We start from the raw sequence: 20,962 nt of genomic DNA, 5'->3' as shown, positions 1-20,962 counted from the left end.
CATGCTCTGAACATACAAATCTTAATTTTTAATTTGTAGAGGTTTCTTTTAATACTGAGGTAAATATTATTGTCACTTTGCAGGGGTTTTGCCTTTAATGTGACTTATATCTGTTGTTAATATGAAGTGTTAGAGAGATGGAATCTGTAATTCTATGAAGTTTTATTACACTGAAATGTTAGAAAGCTTAGAGTGTTAAAGAAACCCAACAAAATTGCTTGCAAAACAAAACTATGATTTCCTATCTACACAAATTACATTTAAGTGACTGATCAAGGTCTGTATATCATACTAATATATTTTCTTATTAAAATAAATACACTAATACAATAATTGTGTATGATCATTTTATATCAGCTTGGTTCTTAGTCTGCCTTAATGGCAGAGTCACCCCCTTATAATCAGGATATATATTTGTCCACCTCTTTTTAAAGGTATAAAAATGAATAAAATGCTTTGGAAATGATACTATTGCATAACTTGTAGTGACTTGATATCAATGAGGAGACGACAGTCACACTGCCTAACATAGGAAACGAATTTAGGTGTCTAATTTAGGAAGTTAATCTTCCTAGTCTCTCTGTGTAAGAAGTGAAGAAAGAGGTTCCTGCTTTTTGTGGCTCCCTGGAGGAGCCTAACTGGAGGGCTGGGATTTGGCCCAAGGAAGAGCTCGTTTCTTCTGCTGACTTAAGAAGAAGGTCTGGGACATAAACCAGGTAAGTTAGGTGCACAGTAGACCCATAGGTCATTTTAGTAAGGACTGCAGGAATACCACAACGTAGTGGCCATCTGCAGACTGGCTGGTAATTTGTGTGAAATGACTAGTAATACAGGGCAAGTCTAAAGAACGTACAACAGTTACCATCAATAGCGGTGATGCAGGTAATCCTCTTAGCAGGGAGGCTGGGAGTTCATGCGGCTCTGCCTCTAACGTGCTTTCTTTAGACTAGGGCAAAAATAGTGGCCTGGTGTTTATTATGTGTACAGCTTTAGAACTTTATATTCTTTAGCCTTAATTTCAGACCTCTAACATAGAGTCCCCACTGATTTCTGTAAACTTCTATCAGGCCTAAGAGATACTACTTCTGACCATCTCACAAGAACAGCATTCGTTTAATATTTCCTTTTATTTATTAATTTTAACAGTGCAGATTTCTGTGGAGCAGAACAGTGATTTATTATTTTATTTTTTTAAAAGACTTATGTTCTTTGTATTCCTGGCAGCTGATGAGCTACTTTTAGGGGGTCTGGAGAATATGAGCAAAACTGGAATCTACAGTCATTAACGCCTGCAGTCAAAATATAAATCAAACAAGGTTGAGAACCACTGCCTTGAATGTTCATGTCACCATTGCTAGCATCATGATTACTGATTTGGAAATCTTGCTTTTACAGAATGGACTTCGATGATGAAGATGGGGAGGGACCCAGCAAATTTTCAAGGTGAGCATTTACAAAGAGTTGGCCAAATCACTGGCTTCTTTCAGTGGAGAAAGACAGCTGTCTCACTACTGATGTTTTAAAGTCAATATGAATATGGGCTGAAGAACTTGCCAACAACTTGACCTAAATTCTAGTTACTGTTTTTATCGGCTTCCTCTGCAAATTAGGCGTCCTGGCAGAAATCTGCCTAATGTAGTTACTGGCTTACAAAGCTGACAGTGTGTGTCATAATTTCACTCTGCAGCTATGTCAAATGAGAAAATTTGTGATTTTTATCTTATTTCAACTGCTGTAGATGAACTTTGGTTCTTTGGCATTACTGAAGTTGTCTTTCTGCCACAGAAAACGAATTTTATTTTGAATTTATTTCAGATGTTAACTTCTTAAGACAATATGACAGATCCTAGAGGCGTGGATTGTTTTTTTAAGATTGAAGGTTATTTTGTACCATTAGGTGTGACTGAATAGTAAAAATTGGCAAAATCAGTGTTAATTAACGTGGAATATTCTGGGCTAGAAATAAAAACAAACATTAAAGCATCATTACCATTTTTTCACTTTTCCTTCTTTTCTGGTCACACTGTTTGCATTTTTTCATTAGAAACCAAGCAGCTGCAGTGAGGGGTGGATACTTGGAGGCATACCGATAACTGCCGGTTATCCAAATTGTAACTGCAGCTCTATAGCAGCAGCCATGTTCAAACACAGCTGGCACCGTAGGGTTTTAACAAGGTCTTCCTAGTCAGTCTGAAAGATAAGTATGCTGAAGATGTGCCGCAACAGCATATCATAACCCACTGGATAAGACCAGCAGCGCCTCTGTTTAGCTGACGTCATTTACGGAAAGGACATGCCAGGCTCTGGTGTTAAAACTGGTGATCTGAGGGCTAGTCCTAATGTTTGCTAGAAGATACATGTTAAGGGAACAAGATTTGTGATGAATGTGACCTGATTTGCATAAGCATCGGGGTTTCTAGGCACAGTGGTGCACGTGCGTTGGTCTGTCTCCATCCTGGCTTTGGCCTTTCAAAGTTTGATGGTGAGGACAGCCAATAGTTCCATTATTTTTATTGGAGAGGTATGCTGTGCTGTGCTTAGACTCAGTTGATTTTAGATGTCACATCAAAACCTGATATTTAAATCTTAAATGCTGTAAAAACCCCAGATTGTTCTGCTTCTAGGGAGTACAGAAAAACAGTGCAGACATGTCCAGGGCCATGTTCAGACATCCTCTTCTAGTTGTGCCCTACTTTTAGGACTTTTCCTTACTCCAAATTGCTCACATGACTGACTCCTAGCTTGTCGCAGTCAACATTATTTGGTTAGCAAAGAACTGCTGTTTAAATGTTTAAGCTAACCCAGCTGGCTTTGACTGAAGTGCCTGAAGAAGGCACGCAGAGAGGTCAGCTGTGAGACTGGAAGGGAGAAAACAGTAGTTGGAAGCAATGCCATCTTCAGCCCAGCCAACCAGACAAGGATGAGTAGACAAGCCCCAGGCTCGTGGGAGCACAGGAGATAGTGGTGTTAGTACGGTACTCCATGTGAGTTAACACACCTTGCTTCTCAGGGACTTCCAAGCCAGCTCAGGTATCTCTGCATGGCATCTCGTCATCACATGGAGGCGTATGCATGTAATTCTCACGTAACGGCATGTTGCCATTCCTCATTGAATCTGTCTTTTTGTTTAAAATTTTTTGGGCTCAGTCTGTTCTCTGGGCAGCGTCAAGTGGAAGAAATTGGCATTACCACTTGAACGTTTTGAGGGTGCTGGTGTTAAACGCAACGTAGAAAGAAATACAGCTCAAGTCTCAAGCTTTCTCTTCAGAGTTTGAATGAGTCTTACTGGGGAAGGAAAACATGAAGCCTCATAGAGGAACTTGCATGGTTGGGGTACTTAAAATTAGTTTTAATTTGTTCGAGAAGAAAAAAAAGAAAAAGTTAATTATCTGTTTTTTAGAAGAAAAAAGATGCTTAATTATGCTGTATTACCTTGTTAGCTGATACATGAAGGCGTCATAGCTTCATAGGCTCTGTTGTAATAAATGGCATCATTTTGGAAAAGCTAATTCTAATACAAAATGTCACTTGACTATTCTTGAGCAGTAATAATCTTCAATTCTAGAAAAGCCATTAGCCTTATTTTTCTACTTTTGAAAACCTACATTTTCTGTTTTGAAACAAGTATTTTGGTTTCTCCAAAAGTAAGATCTTTTTCAAAAAACGTGTCTTTTTGTAACTATTTTAGCAAAATCTAATTTCAAATGATTAGTAAGTTTTTAGGAAAGGGAAAGGAGCAGCAGCATGTCATTTTTTAGTAAAATGTCGCATTGCTGCCTGTCTCTGGGACAATGCTTCAGAAACAGCGAGGCTTTAATCCCATGGGGCAGAAGTCCCATTGATCAGGATTTCCTCCATAAAGTTGCTGCAGATACGCTGCACCTACCTGTGTGGGCATCTGACTTCTGTTGATTTGAGTAGGAACGAGGTACCTGTTTACTTCTAGGGATTTAAGCCAGTTTTAATTTCACTCCTGTTTCCCCAGCAGTTTCATCTGCCTGCCTGACTTTTGCCAGTCTTCCCAACAGACAGTACAATGTCTGTACCTACTAGAGCTTTTTTCTGAAGGTGTCCTCATATAATGCATTGCACTTAAGCGTGTGTCTCTGCCCTCCCATGTTATCTGTAGACCATCAGTGCCCTCTGCTGAATGGAGTGAGTTGTGGTTGCAATCGGGAAAAGATACAGCTCTTTCACTTCCAACACAGCAATGAATATTTCATGGGCTGCTGTCGATAAAAGCTCAGTGGTGTTTTCTGTAATGGTGCTGGTTGTTAAGTTTCCCAAGCAATGAGTGTATGTCAAAGTGTTTGCATAAATCCACTGAAATGTGTCTCCAACTTTTTTAAATATACAAACGAAGCTTTTGAATCGGCATGGCTTGGAAGTTTCGTCAGACTCTACGTGTTCTTTGCTCTGTTGTTCTCATGCCCTCATTTTTCTTGCTGTTACTTGTAATAGTTTGCAGTCGTGAACCTCTTTGCTTTCTGCTGTGTGTTGACTATCATGCCATGCGTAACCCTTGTGAATTTACTTACTATCTTTTCTTTCTAGGTATGATGGTGATCAAATCTCTGGTGATAAGGAAAAGTTTGCAAGGTAGGCGTGTTCTGGAGAGCTCTTCTGCTGAGAGAAAAGAGGGGGATGGTCGTGCCCAAAAAATCTCAGTAGGTGTGCCTTAGCTTAGAGAGCTGGTTATTTTGTTTCTAGGTGGGACGATGATCAAAGTACTGCTGACCCAGAGAGGATGGCCAGGTAGGAGAAAGGAAAACCAAATATGGTTTGCCCCCATTTCTATGTCATATGATGCCATTCTGACTGATCAAAAGTCAGCAGGGTTGGCTGATCCAAAAATGCTTGATATCGGAAATACTAACCCTGGACCTAAGTGGGTTTGGATCAGATCCCGCAGTCTACCAAAACTTAATGTCCCTCCAGAATTTCCATAAGAAAACAAAGTTAGAAATGACAGAATTAGGACATTATTCTGTATACTTGTTTATGAATGCCAGGGTTCCTAGAGCAGACGCTTTTGGAAGAGGAGCATAGCCCCTCTTTTTCTTTTAAGGGTTTACATTTGAACTAGTTTCAGGAAAGTTTCAGAGTTTTGTTTGCTTGAACGTTTTCATGGCCAATTGATTAACATACTATTACTTTTTAGCTTTTGTGAACATAAATGAAATGGACTGTTGGATATTCTCTTTCTTCATAGGAAATTTTGCAATCTCTTTGTTTACTCTTTATAATGGTTGTTTTTAATGTTCAGGAGTATTAAAATACTTTAGTGGCAGACAGTGGAATATGTACTTATAAATGTAAAATATATGTTGGATGTATGTGTTCTCTGTTTCTCTCTCTCTTCTTGATCACCATTTCTCTGAAAATGCTGAACTTAGAGCAAGCTTTCATAATGTAAAAATGCGTTTTTCTTTCCCTTGTCCATGCTTATCTGCACGTATATGCCGACATGTACACACGCGTGCTCTTATGTACACGTGCACTGTCACACAAGCTGTTCCAAGGCATTGTTATCTCCCGCATCTGTGCAGACCTGCACAAAGGCAGTTTATCAGACATTTGAAGTGGAAAGGTTCACTATTAAGGTGTAATAGATAGGTAAGTAGATAGTGACCTTAACCAAGGACTGTCTGTAATTTACTGAACCACCATGAGCTCTCATTGCAGGGACCTCTAGCTGGAATTCCTGAATATCGGTATAGTAAGCATAGGCATCAGTAGGAATAACAACTGTGCATGTAGCCCTAACAAGTGATATTTCTGGAGGCAAGGCCTCATGCGTCTAACACCTATATGTGCAGGGGCAAGAAACACATTGTAAAGCGGGGCAAGCCCATGCATTCCTCTGTTTCAGGAAGCAGCATATTACAACTCGGATTCTTTCCTGCATTTTAAGAAAAGGCTCCATTATTAAAAGTAGCCAAAAACTGTGCCAAGCCCAGCTTCGACTTCCATGATCAGTCTTCGTAACAGTCAGCTCCAGAGAATGTTACAGTTTCTTTTAATGTTGTGTTACTGTGCCAGTCGATGCTGGTGGACTCTCCAAGTGATCACCTTTCACATCTTGTTGGATCAGCCAGCGATCCCACAAGAAAATGCCATGCACGGCTCATAGAAATCAGTGGAAGATGCTGCTTTGACATCTGAAGCATCATGTACCTGTCGCGTATTTGTATTTAGCTGCCACCTGACAGGTACAGTATGGGGAAAATAAGTGCTGGGCACTGAAGTATTCTAGGTCCATCTCAGATGCATATATTGGTGTAATTCCTTAGTAGTGATCAAGCAATGGTGATTTACAGTATGGGAAAACTGAACTCCCAGATGTTCAGTTCTGAAAGGTTTTGGTGACTGTCCATTTTGAGAATTCTCAAATTCGACTCACCACCTCAGTCATATGTTTGCTATAAAGGATTGAGAACATTGGAGCTCAGCCCAAAGTGGGGCAGCATCGAGTACTGTCATTGTTGTTTCCCTGCTGTGCTAGGTTGTTCTCAAACATAAATTCTGGTCTGTGTCTGACAAGCCAGATGTTTACTTGCTGTCTTTCATACTCATTTTATTTATTTACTGGGTTTTTTTTGTTTGTAGTGTTATACCATATATGGTCCCAGTCCTGGAATCTGATCCTGTAGGCATGTAGTGTCTCCCTACCGGGATGTGGGATATTCCACACAGCATTATAGGACTGAAGATCTGTCTTGTCATTGAGTGGGGTTTTTTTTCATAAGTCAGCACTGACACTTACTCCTGACCTGATCCAGCTGTTAGTGAGAGGTTTCCTCTAAAAGAGACCACTTATAAGCAGATCCAACACCTTGAGCAAGGACTGGAAGCTGTGAGATGCATCACGGCAAATTCGGGAGTTTGGCTGAAGTTGTCAGTTGTCAGTTCTTCACATCTTTCTCCTTTGTTTTTTTGTCCTCTAAACCAAAGGAGATTAAACTGGTTAAGAGATTAAGGCCAGAAGCCAATAGCTAGAAATATGGGTTCTTTTCACAGCTATGGGCGAATCATATTTATCCTTCTGGGGCCTGGATTTTCTGTCTATAACCTGAGGGATAATAGTGCTTAGCTTTGTAAAGCGCTTTGCTCTCCTGGGGTGAAAACAGCAAAACAAGTGCAAAGTATTATGGTTCGTTACCTCCAATTGAAATACTTAACACTGATCATGTCTGCTTTTCTGTTGGTTTGGTGTTTCTTTAAATGTTCAGGGAGAATCATAGTGAAATTGAGAGACGCAGGAGAAATAAGATGACACAGTACATCACCGAACTGTCTGATATGGTACCCACTTGTAGCGCGTTGGCTCGTAAGCCTGACAAGCTGACAATTCTTCGGATGGCCGTTTCACACATGAAGTCAATGAGGGGCACTGGAAACAAATCTACTGATGGAGCTTACAAGCCTTCATTTCTTACAGAACAGGTAGATTTTTTGCAAATGTTTGTTTTCTCTGGTTTGTGGTCTTAAAAAATGTGAGGAAATGCTGAGAGGAGTGGAGTCTCAGCTTGATCCTTCACCATTGTATAGTAATTGGTACAAGCTACATATCCAAGATGTGAATACAGAGAATTTTTTGTGACTCTTTGGACTTGATCTTGACTATATGACAAGTCTTTCTCTCTGAAGCAGCAAAATGGGCGTTCTTACCATTGAGGTCTGTCCATCTGAAAAGCAAGTCACTTGCTGTCTCTCATCACTGGAGAGGAATTTTTACCTCCAGAACTGTGCTGTTCCCATCCTAACAAAGGTTCTCTAAAATAGGTAAACATGAATCTGGAAAGACCTGCCTCTCCCTCCTGGGTTTAGAGGAAGGTTAAACATTGTGTAGTCTCAATGCCTACATTCCCAGCAGCTGAACTGGGCAGAGATGAATCCCATCTGTAGCGGCTGAGGTACTTCTTTGGTTATGTTTTTGATGGAAGAAGGAAGATGCACCCAGTGCTCGAAGAAAAACTGTGTTTAGCTGAACGCGCTGGAAATTCCTACCACCTTCGTTGTTTTTGAAGTCCTATGGGCGTAATGTGCATTTTTGTGGTCTGAACAATTTAAGCACTTACACATGTAAGTTATGGCTAGAGGCAATACTTCTTTCTGTTAGAGAAACAGCAGCTGCTGCTGACCTCTCAGTGTTCACATCCCTTCTTATGCTGGCTTTCCTGAAGCGTGTTTCTGGAGGGACTGTGCCATTCAGCTGGTTGGTGGTAGGGGACCCTAGTCACTTCTCTTTGCAACTTTTTGGGTTTTTTTGAACCTTGCAGAATGATAGAGTTTATCTTCATCTTTGTTAATAATGTATGCAAAACAGGTCTCATTATCCTCTGTATAGTGCAGCCAGCTATGCAGCGAGGTTTTTTCATATCGTAAGTGGTTCAGGATAGATGTGCTTTCTCTACAATAAAGAGGGAGAAGTTGGCGGTCTGTTAAGTGTTTCTTGAGATGAGTTATCCATTTCTTTAGTAGAATTTACCAGGTTGTGATCCTCACCTTATCAACTAATGTCTGCCACTTGCACACTAGCCATGCTGAGCTGTCTAACCTGGAACGGGACTCGGATTGTCCAAAGCTGCCTGTCTGAGTTCCAGATGCGGTACTTTAACAAGCGCTGGTGGTCACTGGCGCCACCAAGCCAAGGCTATTCCAGCTTGTTTCCCAGGAATGGGAGCGGTAGTTTTCGTCCTTTCCCATGAGAGGTTTTCAAGCTCTGTTAAGCAAAGGTAGCGTTTCTGTGTGATGCATGCAAACAGCTGTTTGCATGTGCAATTCAAGGTACTGGGTGTCTAGACCCAGCATCTGAAAGTGAGGGACAGAAATACCCTGCTTTAAAGGCCTGTGGTCCCCTTTCCAGTCCGCAGGTGGGGTCGGGGCTCTGGGTGCTGCGTCTCAGGTGGATGTGTGGGTCTCTCAGGACAGAAGTATCCAGGATGATGAGCAGCCAATTGTGTAAAGAAAAGGTCAAAGACAGGCGTGCTCCAGACCCTTTGGGTCTCTGAGGCTTCATATTCACAAAGAAAAAGAAAGCAAGAATTGATACAACCTTCTTGTGTAGTGGCTTGGGCCCCCTAATGGGAGAGGAGGCTGGGGATTCCTGTCCTTGTTCCCATTACACTTTCTGCCTTTTATCCAGTGACTGTTTAATTGACAAACGGGGGGGGGGGGAGAAAAAACAACAACAAAAAAAAACCAGAAAGACTTGTTGGTTTCTCTCCAATTAAATTATTCAGGAGGTTTAATTAAGGGATGAGTTTGCCATATGAGTTATAGCTGTTCATTTCCTCTGTTTGTACTGTTAAATAACTTTTTTTTTTTTAATGTTAGATGCCTATCACACAATATGCAGTGAGTTTGTTACTTAATTTTCCTAAACTGCATTTGGATCACCAGATGAAAGGCAATAAAGGAGAACAAAGTGTTGTTTGTTATTAAGATCAGCAATTTATGGCTTGCTGCAAGTTTGGTTCTGTTGTTATATCAATACTACAGTGAAAATTTCTGCCTAGGTTGTGATCAGCTACTAAGATCGCAAGCAAACAATATTCTTTGGCAGTGACAGATGTGTTATTTAATTCCCATTTCTGCTGGCATTCTGATCAAATGCTTTCTTTGGAAGGAACTGAAACATCTTATCCTGGAGGCTGCAGATGGGTTCCTGTTTGTAGTTGCAGCTGAGACGGGAAGAGTGATCTACGTGTCAGATTCTGTGACTCCTGTGCTGAACCAGCCACAGTCTGAATGGTTTGGCAGCACTTTGTATGAACAGGTTCATCCAGACGACGTGGAAAAGCTGCGAGAGCAACTATGTACATCTGAAAACTCTATGACAGGTCAGATACGTCTGATGTATGGTTCTGTGTGTTATGGATCCCTGCAGAGTTTTTCTGACATTCAAAATGCCTGGTTTAAAAATCTGGTAAAAATGAAATTCAGCAAGATTAAACTGCCTTTTTCTTGCAGGCAGTGCAGTAAAATAAATCTTCTTTTGCATGACTACATTTTGCTTCCTATTTGTTTGACTTCAGTCAAACCACCTTCACGTAGCTCTGCATTCAAACTTCTGGCTTGGGTAGGTTTGGAATCTGGATTATTTTCAGGCTTGGTCTGGAAATCTAGGTTGTTTTCCTTTCGTCCTCAATGAACTTGTGACTTCTTTACAAATACGTGTTTCTTTAGGGCAGTGTTTATTTTGAAGGCAAAAATCATACTTTAGACTTTTCCATTTTCATAAAAGTTCCTTGTGGTTTGCTAACGGGAATCCTGGGGAAAAAAATCCAGTGTTTGGCAGCTGAAAATCTAGTGGATTTTAAATGGGAGGCTTGCACCAGTAACAGTGGTGTAAGTTAGCTGTAAGTTGACTACCTATCATTTTGCACATAAAACTAAACCATATTCATATCTTCAGTATAAATCTGGCTTTTACAGTTACTCATGCTCAAGACAGCCAGTAGGAAACTACCCTTGTCTTTAATAGGATACGTGTATGTTACAACTATGAGAATTAGCTAAATCCTGTTTTAACTCAAACTTGGAAAGGAGGAAACCCAACTTCTCTTTTTATTCTTCCACGTAGTATGTTTATAGATAAAGGAAAAAAGCTAGGGGAAAATATTTATAACAAAATCCTGATCCATGCGAAAGTCACATAATTTCTCCTTGCTGTAGTAATTCAGAATTCTGACCTGGTTTGCTGGAAGTTTTGTTGTGTTTCATAACTCAGAGGACAGTGATCCAGTTTTGAGTGAACCTGCACACTGTTTACAGCTTCCATGTCAAAACAGTGCCAAATTCATGATTTCCTGTGGTTCGAATGTGATGTGGTTTTGGCGGAGCTTTCCTGTATTCAAATTGGAAACTCAAAGCAAAATTCTGTGGTGAAAATCCAGATGGATTGAAACCAAGTGAACAGTTAGGGGAACCTGCGCAGAGCAAAACAGCTGAATATCACACCACGAGACCTGCAAAAGAGCACAACCTCTGTTTTTATTATGTAGCATGTAATACATTTTAATGTACATACCCTCTTCCTCCAAGAAGCAATTACTCCAGAGCCTCGGTGAACAGTGATGTTTTGACTTCCAAAAGTGCTCAGTTATGGGGCTTAACCTACCCAAACTAGAGCAGGACCAGACAAACGCAGAGCGCTTCTGCTTTTCTTTTACACTGAATTCGTCTGTAGCCAGTGGCAAGAGAAGTTCAAATAATAGTATTTATAGGGCTAAATCTTTTGCCTGCCTGAGTCTTTTGGAGTTGTCAGATTGACACAGAAAGCTCATAAATCTGCTGTACATGGACAGCTGAACATTTTCCCAGTGTGAGGAAAGCATCAGCCTGTTTAGAGCCAGGGTAGCCTGCTTAACTACACTCCTTAAGGTGCAGAGGCAGGCTGGAGGTAGAAAGGTGCTTTGTAGGGACTGGAGAGTGTGTGTAGTTAAAACTGCTCCAAGCAAGTGCAAGTAAGAACAGTGCATAATTGGTCCTAACTATATGGGGCACATTGTGCGAGTTTTCCTTTACGAAGTTATTGTGGTTACACGTACCGTGCAGTTTTTTTGGCCAGCTGAACATCTCACAAGCCATAAACAAAATCATCAGTCTGCTTCTGAATCAAGCATAGACATACAGTTGTATGTAACATTGTCTCTCGTAAGATCATCGTAGAATAGACTTTTAAGGTGTCTGCTGCATTTTTCGAGCTTTTTAATAAAACTAGTGTAAAGCAAGTGATATCATAATATAGTCCTGCTTTTTGAGTAGTTTTGTTTTAAAGATATGACTGGTGAAGTACATTTAGTTAGTATACTAGTAGTTTTGTCAGCCTGAGGAGCATATAGATAAACAGAAAGCTCTAGATTTGTTATATTAAACTTGCATTTCCTTCACCCTGTAAGGTACCATTAAATAAGAGAAGCAGTCTTGTATAAGGACTGTCAGTCCAGCATCAATTTGCTTATAAACTGCCTGCAGCAGGACTTCAGCAGCATCGCTCTCGCTCGTTGGAGTTACCTTTCTGGGAGCAAGGTGATCCTAGAGTCCATTCAACCAGTTACACTTTCCTTCCTGTTAAACAAACCATGTTGAGAGTAGCAGCTTTCTAACAGGTAGGAATAAAATGAAATATTGCAGTGAAGAGAAATAATGGGTGCCTTAGTGACATTTTAAAAGAAGTCAAGTAGGCAAATACACTTCCTTTAAGTCGGTGTTCTTCAAACCATTTGGGCAGCCCCCAGGTCTCTCTCGGCTTTCCAAAGTTACGTTTCACGCAGAACAAAGGGCAATGCAGAGCTTGAAAGAGATGCGAACCACAGGCCAGCCAGCTGCGTTTGACATTTTTCCTGCTCAAAGGGAAGTTCACCGCAGGCAGCAGGAAAATCCTCATCTTTTAGTGACCTCTGGCTGTTGAGCACAGGGTCTGCTTAGGGAAAAGAAGAGATTTTCAGGTGAAAGTGCAATGAAATGTTACTATTTTTACTTTTGCTCTCTTCCTCATCTTCTCAGGGTCCGTTTTCTCAACCCTATAAACTTCTCCTTCAGCCCTTGAACTGGGGAAGCAATGACAGCATCTTGACAAAGGAGAAACTTCACTTGCCTTGCATCAGATCAGAGCAGTGTCCTTGAATTGTATTTGTTTGTCCTGTTACAAGCGCTGATCATTAGCGCTGCGTTGCTGGGGTTTTCCCAGCACCTCTTAGCAATCCTGCTACCCAAAGAAGCTGCTCCAGACCCCAAGGACTTGGGAGGCTGCCACTGCCAAAGGGGAGTGACAGAGAACAAGTCGGTGGAGAAAGCAGGCTCCCTCTCACATTTCTGCCCCCAGGAATGGGACTGGGACTGGGGCTGTGGTTGCATGAGTGTTTCTTTGGCAGTCACCCCAGCTTATGCAATCCTCACCTCATCTCACCCTCTCCTCCTTTGGCATTTATGTGGTACTACAATGAGTCACATCAAGGGGGCTGACCCAGCCGAAAGCTACGCTAAGCAAAAAAACCTTGGTTTTGGTAGAGACAGCTCTTTGGCCCACCTTATCATAAGGTTGCTTGAACTCTTGTGCTAACACGAAGGAGAAGTGGGGAGTAAATAGTTAAGGGTAAGGAGAGGACAGGACTTCAGGAGCAGTAGAAGCATGCACCAAATTGAAGCGGCTGTTTAACTATGGCCTAAACCACATAGTGTGTTTGGGGAGTTAAATGCTCGCTCTATTTTTAACTCTCAGGATATGGGGAAGGATGGATCATTTCTATTCCATTTTATATCCTTGGAGGTTTTATTCCCTGGAAATGGAACAATTGTCTGCTTGTTTATTGTACATTAATTGCTAACACATTGTAGCAACAGGAAAGCTGAACCATGAAGTATATGTATGGTTTGAAATGCTCTAGAAGAGACGGCAGCTGAGACTTGATGATAGCAACAAATAGTGCTCCCAAGAAGTCTTTACATGCGTCATGGGCATGATTAATCAGAATGGGGCAGATATTCAGAGTAATAATTTTCCTTCTTTGTTCTTGGAAATCTGCAGATGGGAAAACAAATCACTTCAAATATGGATGAAGATCAGATCCCACAGTAGGATCCATTAGCAAAGACCACTTTGCCCTTAGGATGCACTGATGAAACTTGACGGATGTTGGGTTCAGATGCAGGTTCAGAGTTGGAAGATGTGAAGGGCTGACTAACACACAGCATGGTGGAATCCTAATGCACGTGAGAGCCTCTAAATAGCTGCAGACAACAAATCTCTGATGGTGCAGAGAACAGACCAAACTTAAATTTAAGTGCAAAGAAAAACAGCTTTTGAAGAATACCTCTGCCACATTTACTCTCCAAAAAATTGAGTGAGCAAGTATGTAGTCGACTGTCCTTCTGTTAAAATATAGTGTTCCAGAACACTTCGCTGGACTGATTTCTACCAGTCTAATTCTCCATAAGCAGTTCATGAAAGAGTAGAATGAGGAATATAGGTACCTCTGTATGGTCGCCTGGAAATACTCTTAAGTGATTCTATGATGTGTCTGAGATACACTTGTCAAGGCTGTGAGGTCTTTGTTCCTGCAGCCAGCATCTCCAGCGGTGCAAATGGGAAACGCCCAAGTTTATTACATTCAATTCTGAGCTCCAAGCGGCACAGCACGTAGTAATCCAGCTATAACGTCTTCCTTCAGCCTCAACTCTCTAAAGCTAAGGCGAGGCAGGGAGCAGCGTATGTAATCCCATCTGTGGCACAAAGCCCCCTCAGGACATTCCGGTTCAGGAGTCCTTGCAGACTGTTTTAGCTGAGCAGTTAAGGGGTGCTGAAACTGTGGACCTGTGACTGCAAGAAAATGATGAGAACCAGAACCTCTACAGCTTTCATTTTCAAATGATTTAAAAATGACTAAGTCAATTTACTTGCTAGCTGAAAAAGATTAATCGAGGTTACTTCTGGACAGAACTTGTATGCCAAGTTTAATCTTGGCATGATATTTTATTGCCATATTTTATAAGTACAAAAAAGTAGAACTTTATGATGGAAATGGTGACTGACCACAGCAAAAGTTGAGCTGATAGGTACCTTTTTAGAAGAGAAGGCCATTGTGTGACAATTCACTGTGGTTCATGAATATTATGGAAACATCACACCATGTTATACAAAGAGAGATTTGAATTGGGGAACCTGTCTCACGGAACCTTCAAATAACATGTTGTCTTGCAATGATGGTTTCAGCATATGCAGTTTTGTGTCCAACTGCAAAGCTTTCCGTGACCAAGCGCATTTTGTAGACACAGACACAAAATCCAGATGCCGTAGATAGAGTCAAATTATCTGTAAAAATGAGAAAAATAGTGTTCAACTCAAAAGTGGGCAGTGCCAGAGACCAGTGGAGAAGCAAAGTAAAGCTTTCCACAGCACTGAACAGATGGGAAGTGCTCAACAAAGGGTAAATAACCGTGTGAAAGAGAAGATTAGGAATAATTTCTCGCTACAACAGATACTCTTCCTGAAAAATCAGTGCAGGATTTTTTTGTGCTGTGAGCTGTCTTATAATCCCATGTCAATTTTCCAACTCTGATTCCTGCATGATCTTTCTTAGAAGAAAGGGAATTCTTCTCAGACACACAGCCAGCCAGTGAAAGCAAATGTGGCTCTTATTCATGATCACTGTTTTGAACTCTGACTTCAGTGAATGATTTAGGAGAGACTCCAACTGATATGGAGAAGAGGCGGATGAGACTCCTGTTTGGCTTTATGTGCACAATTCTCAGAAGAATTTCAAAGACTAACTTGAGGCATGACCAGAAACTCAGCCCGGCAAATATAATTCTGTTGTGCCTTAAATGTCATCATCAATAACAGTAAAACTCATGTCTAATGAAAAAGTAATACATTATCAAAACATTTAATTAATGGGATGACTTCTGCACTATATTAGCAAACCAGGGAGCTTCTCCTCATCCAGTTGAAAATTGGATTAGCCTATTTATTAAAAAAAAAAAAAAAAAGTTAAAAAGGTCTATTTTAGGTATTGGTGCCAAAAATTCTCTCCCAAAAATATATTGTCAGATGCTCTGTCTTCCCTGTGTCTTTTGTAGAAATTAAGATACTTGCTAAGGATGGATGCTTTTCTACCTGGAGCTCTTACCTCTCCTTGGAAAAAAAATAATTTAAAAATCCCTTGTGTTCAGAGAAGCACGTCCTTGCTGAGACAATCAACAAAACAAGGAGCTGTGGTAAAGCTCCTTTGGGACGTTATTCTCTAGCCTTTGGTTCTGAAGAGCACATTTATCAGAGGTTTATGCATCAGAAAGGTACTCTGCGTGTAAAGGGCTGTTTCAACTGACAGCACTTGATTTCTTTATTTTTTTTACTTCTGCCTGTGACCTCTTTTAAGTACATGAACCCTAAAGAACCATCTGTCTCTGAAACGTGCCCAGCCCAGCAGCTTAGGAAGTCAGAGTACAGAGAATTAAAACCCGATCTCAGTATTTTAGATTTTAACATCTTAGCAGAGGATGACTGACCTAGTAAGACCATTAGCCGCTGGGCAGGTAGGGAATGAGTTGTATAATTCTTTGTTTATAGAAAGAGTAAATAGCTACTTGTGCTGTTTATCCCAGGGTAAAACAGTGGTTCATCATCAGCTGTTTTCATTGAATATCCATGAAACGTAACTACCTGTGGGGTGAAGTCAAGCAGGCATCCAGTAAACAACATACAGCAAAGCAGGCGGGATGGGGAGGAGAGAAAGGTTCCATATGCAAGATATGAGATGTCCTGAAATCTGTTATGTCTCTCGAGGACTGTCTGAAACTTGACTCTTAATATTTTATGGGATTTTCCACCACCCCCCACCCCATATTCCTTAGAAGGGTGGAGGCTGAAGATAGCTGTGCCAGGATTATTGCACCTGCAATGGAAGGGAGCAGAGAGATTTTTGAAAATAGAAGCTTCAACAATGAGGTTGTCCCCTCTTTTTCAGGACATGAATTCTTGAAACATACTGCCAAGTATAGAACATATATGAGTGATTCATGTGAACAGAGTATTTCAGGTTTCAGTCTGGTTTTACTGTAGAAAAAGCCAATTTTGGCAAGGCATCTTTTCCTATTTTAAGTGTGAAATCTTGGAAGAGATTTGGCTCGTTGCTGACAACTACCAAATCACCACGTGATACCTGTTTTTCAGCAAAGTTATGTGGTCCCACCAGCATTGTGGGGAGTGAAGAGAATGTTTCAGATGTAAGACTTTCCATACACACCAGCCTGTTGCCGTGCCATTTTTCCAAAGAAAAAAATCTGCCCACACTTTTGTGGACTGTTTGTTCTCATAGAAGGAAGGTCCCAGTGCCAACCAGAGATGGCCTTTGAACTTGGGCAGTGCCAAGCATAGGAATTTGTGTTTTTTCAGCTTTAGTTCAGCTGGCGTGTTTTTTACATGTAGGATGGAGGAAATGAATGTTCTGCTTCCCCATCCCCATTCTGTTTGCAAGCAAATGAATTAGTGCAGTGGATGCTCAGGAGCAGGAAACAAGGAAGCTGTGCCTGTGTGGCATCTGTATCTTGGCTGTCCCGCTAGCCTGTGCTTAGGAGTGATGCTCAAGGCCTCCATGTCTTCAGCTTCTCTTCTGTCGTCGTTTGGTTTGATCAAGCACAGTTTGCCAACTCTATGTGACAATGAAAAAGCATAGTGGGTGGGTGAGGGCCATCCAAGTCTGTGAATTGTCTGCCTTCTGGAGCCCAGCACAGGAAAGTTTTAAATATTCTGTGCATTAAATTACACATATGGGACTTAATGTTTCCTTTGCAAGTGGATTGCCCTGTTTTTCAGTTGGAGTGAATGAAACAAATCCTTCATTCAGTTGTGGCTGTGTGACCAGTGACTGTGGTCCCATGATCTTACAAGGGTAATGCAGAGGGTGGAATTTGGCTTTTTGTGTTGTTTATGTGAGAAAGAGGACTTTACGGCCTTAGAGAGCCGTTCCTGCCCTTTGACACAATAGACAATACCACAGAAATAAGAAAAAGCCAGTCTGCTCTCAAAAAGTAGGTACTTTCAAATGATCATATTTTAAACGTATGGTACATTTAATCTCTCTAACTTATTCCAAGAGAATTTTGTTTTGCTTTGGTCTCTAGGGCTGTTTCTGGGGGGAAAAAAATCCCAAATATTGGGAGAAGCCAGCTATGTATAAAGCAGTTCATAAAGCAACTCCTACACAAACACAGTGACCCAGTGGTCTCCCTGCTGCTGAGACACTCCATTTGGGTGGATAGTACTGGAAGGAAAACTGGTGATAATAAGTTGCCTTTTTTTAAATTACTTGGGTAATTATAATGGTAGTTTTAAGAGGTCAGAACGTGTTTTTAGCAAAATAAGAAAGCAGCTTTAGCCTAGTACTCTTGAGATAGACTTATTACATCTGATTAGCATTAGGGAATGCTTTTAGGGTGGATTTTCAGGTGCTTGGGCATGCATGTGCAAGTGGGTTTTGCGGTTGTTATTTCTCTTCAGTCTTCGCCGTGAGTTTCTCACTCAGAAACTGCTGCGTACTTAGGTCTGTTATCACAGATGTTCGACTGGATCATTTTCAGTTGCTGGGTTTCAAGGGTGGTGGGTTTTTTTTAATGTTCAATATTTATTCAACCTGCTCTGTTTTGTTAAACATGGTGAAATATATGGAGTTAGTGATTCCCCCCCCCCCCCCTTTTAAAAAGTACTAGTGTTTCACAAATACCTAACCAACTTCATTAGTTAACACATTGCCATTAAAGCAGTCTGAGCGTGCCTCTCAGAACCTTTTGGCACTGGCCCTGCTTGCAACCCTCTGTAAATCTCAGATGCTTCACTGCTTCGATGGGAACTCCAGAGATGCTGGGAGGGTGCGGTATTAGCCTTAACATCTGCCCTGTGGAGAACTAGCTTTTCCTTTAGCCTAATTTGAATGTTCTGTTGTCTCAATGAAGTTAATACAATGCACTAAAATATTTTATTATTATGTGATGAGCTGTAGCAACAGGCTAGGGAGGCAGAGGGAGGAGTGGTGGGTGCCTTGGAGTGACAGTAGTCCACCCTGAGTGTCCGCTTGCTTCAAAAGGGGAATAACTGACTGATCCCGTGCTGCTGTCATCTCTCTCCCCTTGGCTGAAGCGCTCCTATTTCATAATATTGGGACTTCAGAGGCAGGACTTCGACGGTCTTTGTCCCTTCCCCGGCTTCCCACCAGTTTGTTGGGACCACAGTACCCACTTGCTCCTCACTGGTATCCTGCAGAGAGCTGCGTGGAGGGAAATGCCTCCCATACAGCAGCACATAACCAGAGTTGTAAACATGGCCCGCTCAGTTTTCTGTGGTTTGATCTATTGTATTGCAGTGCCTTAGATATGAACTTACGTCATCAGACATTCTTCTTTCTATTTTCATAGTATGGAGACTTTTGCGTGTAACTTGTACGTGTTTTGAGTCTTCAAAAAGAGAATTAAAACCTATAATGATGTTTTGCCCCACACACCTTATTTTAATTGAACTAAAGGAGTGGCCTGTAAAAACAACCAGACAGCATCCTTGGGCCTTTTGTTCTCCTCCCTCTCTTTCTGTCTCCCACTCCTCTTGTGTTTAAATTTAATTCTGTCCCCAGCAAAATCTCTCACAAAGTCATCTTGCAGTCGTTATTTCTTCTAATGGACTATTCCATGGTGTGTCACCAGCTCATGTGGAACAGACCACAGCCAAATTTCAGAACCAGATGATACTGGTATTTACTAATAAAGCATTTATCTCAGTTATTTGAGTTTGATAATGAAGTACAAGTAATACAGAATGCCAGGAGATGAAGCTTTTTTGGCAGAAGTGTTTTTTAGTGAAGCTTACTGCTGAGCATTCAAGTGAAACAAATAGGTTAATCTAAAAGCTACTTACAACCTTTATGTATTGATTTATTATGCAGCTGTGAATGTAAAAGAACAAATTACATTTTACAGAGTTATTTTGGATAGCTGTCCTGTCATGGGAGTCTCTGCTGACGGTACTTTGGAGTAACTGTTTCTGGGGTTTTCCATCCTTTTTCTAGGTGTAGAAAGTCTGCTCTGTCTTCTGAGGAGCTCTTTGTATCTTGGATCATTGGCAGGCCCTAGTATAATTTTCTCCAGCTCAGGCTTTCTTTCAAATACATCTAATAGTTATAAGAGAAGTGATACCACAACCTCCCAGCTCATGAAACCATGAACTTGGTGATATTTATTTGTTTAGTGACTGAGCCTGAAAGTACCTGTGGAGATCAGAATGCAGCTGTGTCAGGACTTATACAAACCTATAGCAAGATAAAGCTTCTTCTGTTAAAGCTTAAATGGACAATGCAAGGATGAAAAAAGAGAGGATCATCATCCCACTTTACAAATAGGACATGGGAAGTGGAGATAGATGCTATTGTATTTATGTCTAGGGAGAGCTTACACATCTGTATGGCCTTCTACAAGTTATTTTATTTAGCATGCTGAATATTTCCTGTACATAACCATTGTTGAGAGTTAAAAATATATTTAGTTCTTAAAACGTTTTGGGGGTTTTTTTATGTTATAACTTCACTTTCAACATGTGCTTTGAATTATTTGCTTGGGTTTTTTTGTCCAGTTTTTCCAGGTCCATCAGTGGAGAAACTTGCATGTGATCTGTAACACTATCCCTTCACATAGTCTCTTAAAATTAACTCCAAGGCAAGGCTCAAAAGCCCACATAGTTCCCTTTTTAATTTAATTAAAATGATGCATATTTGCCCAACACTGTGGAGAATTACATGATGCAGACTGATTAGTCAAACGTGAAGGCAGGCACAGCAGAGACCTTTTGGCCTCTTGAGCTTTTATAAGAACAAGTTGTATTAAGCAAACAGCTGTGTGACATGAGGGGTTTCTTATTGAAAAACAAGAGGGGGTGAGAAAGCTTTTCAATTCCCCCTTTGTGGGTCAGTGTCTCCAGTTTGTGAGTAGGGGACAGACAGATATTTAAAAATAGCTACATTTCAATTGCATTACTTCTGTTTTATTTTTTTTTTAACTTTGCTGTTGATTGGATCGACTCTTCATTCTATTGTAAGAATGTCATAACTTGACTCTAACGCTTATACAACGCCTTTTGCAATTAGATGATGTAAACTGTAACATATTTAGAAAGGTTCAAATAGTCCCCCTGAGAAGCTAGGCTAGTGAGGAGAGTGAGCTTTGATGGTTTATATTTGTAAGTGGAACATTAGCCATCGTTACGGGATAGGTAGTTCAGGAAATTTTGCATGAGTGTGGAGGGAAATATGAGCAATAGAGAGCATGTCCTGGTTCTAAGTAGTATTGTGAAAGTGGAGTATTCAATTCAAGTGAAATTTGTTTTCCTTATTTGGGCTAATTTGTTTCAGGTTCTATACTGATACATCAGGAGGTTATCACTGGATATAAAGAAAGATAAATCAGCTGCCCAGTCTAT

The 20,962-nt window shown here is 40.9% G+C and overlaps 1 protein-coding gene across 1 annotated transcript in view; it reads left to right on the top strand.

Annotated features, from left to right (window-relative positions):
- The window catches only part of ARNT2 (aryl hydrocarbon receptor nuclear translocator 2), a gene marked incomplete at both ends in the record, with an annotated part of 106,165 nt that overhangs the window by 31,199 nt on the left and 54,004 nt on the right, over nt 1–20,962 (top strand). Inside the window, 3 exons of the mRNA XM_082321033.1 lie at nt 1,396–1,443; nt 7,233–7,446; nt 9,632–9,845. Of these exons, the coding sequence (XP_082177159.1) occupies nt 1,396–1,443; nt 7,233–7,446; nt 9,632–9,845 (476 nt within the window). The remainder of the gene's footprint in view (nt 1–1,395; nt 1,444–7,232; nt 7,447–9,631; nt 9,846–20,962) is intronic.

The sequence above is a fragment of the Platalea leucorodia genome (genome assembly GCF_965183815.1).
Source record: "Platalea leucorodia genome assembly, chromosome: 9".
NCBI classification, from domain to species: domain Eukaryota; kingdom Metazoa; phylum Chordata; class Aves; order Pelecaniformes; family Threskiornithidae; genus Platalea; species Platalea leucorodia.
The sequence above is the reverse complement of the archived record's forward strand: the minus strand, read 5'-3'. Positions and strand labels throughout refer to the sequence as shown.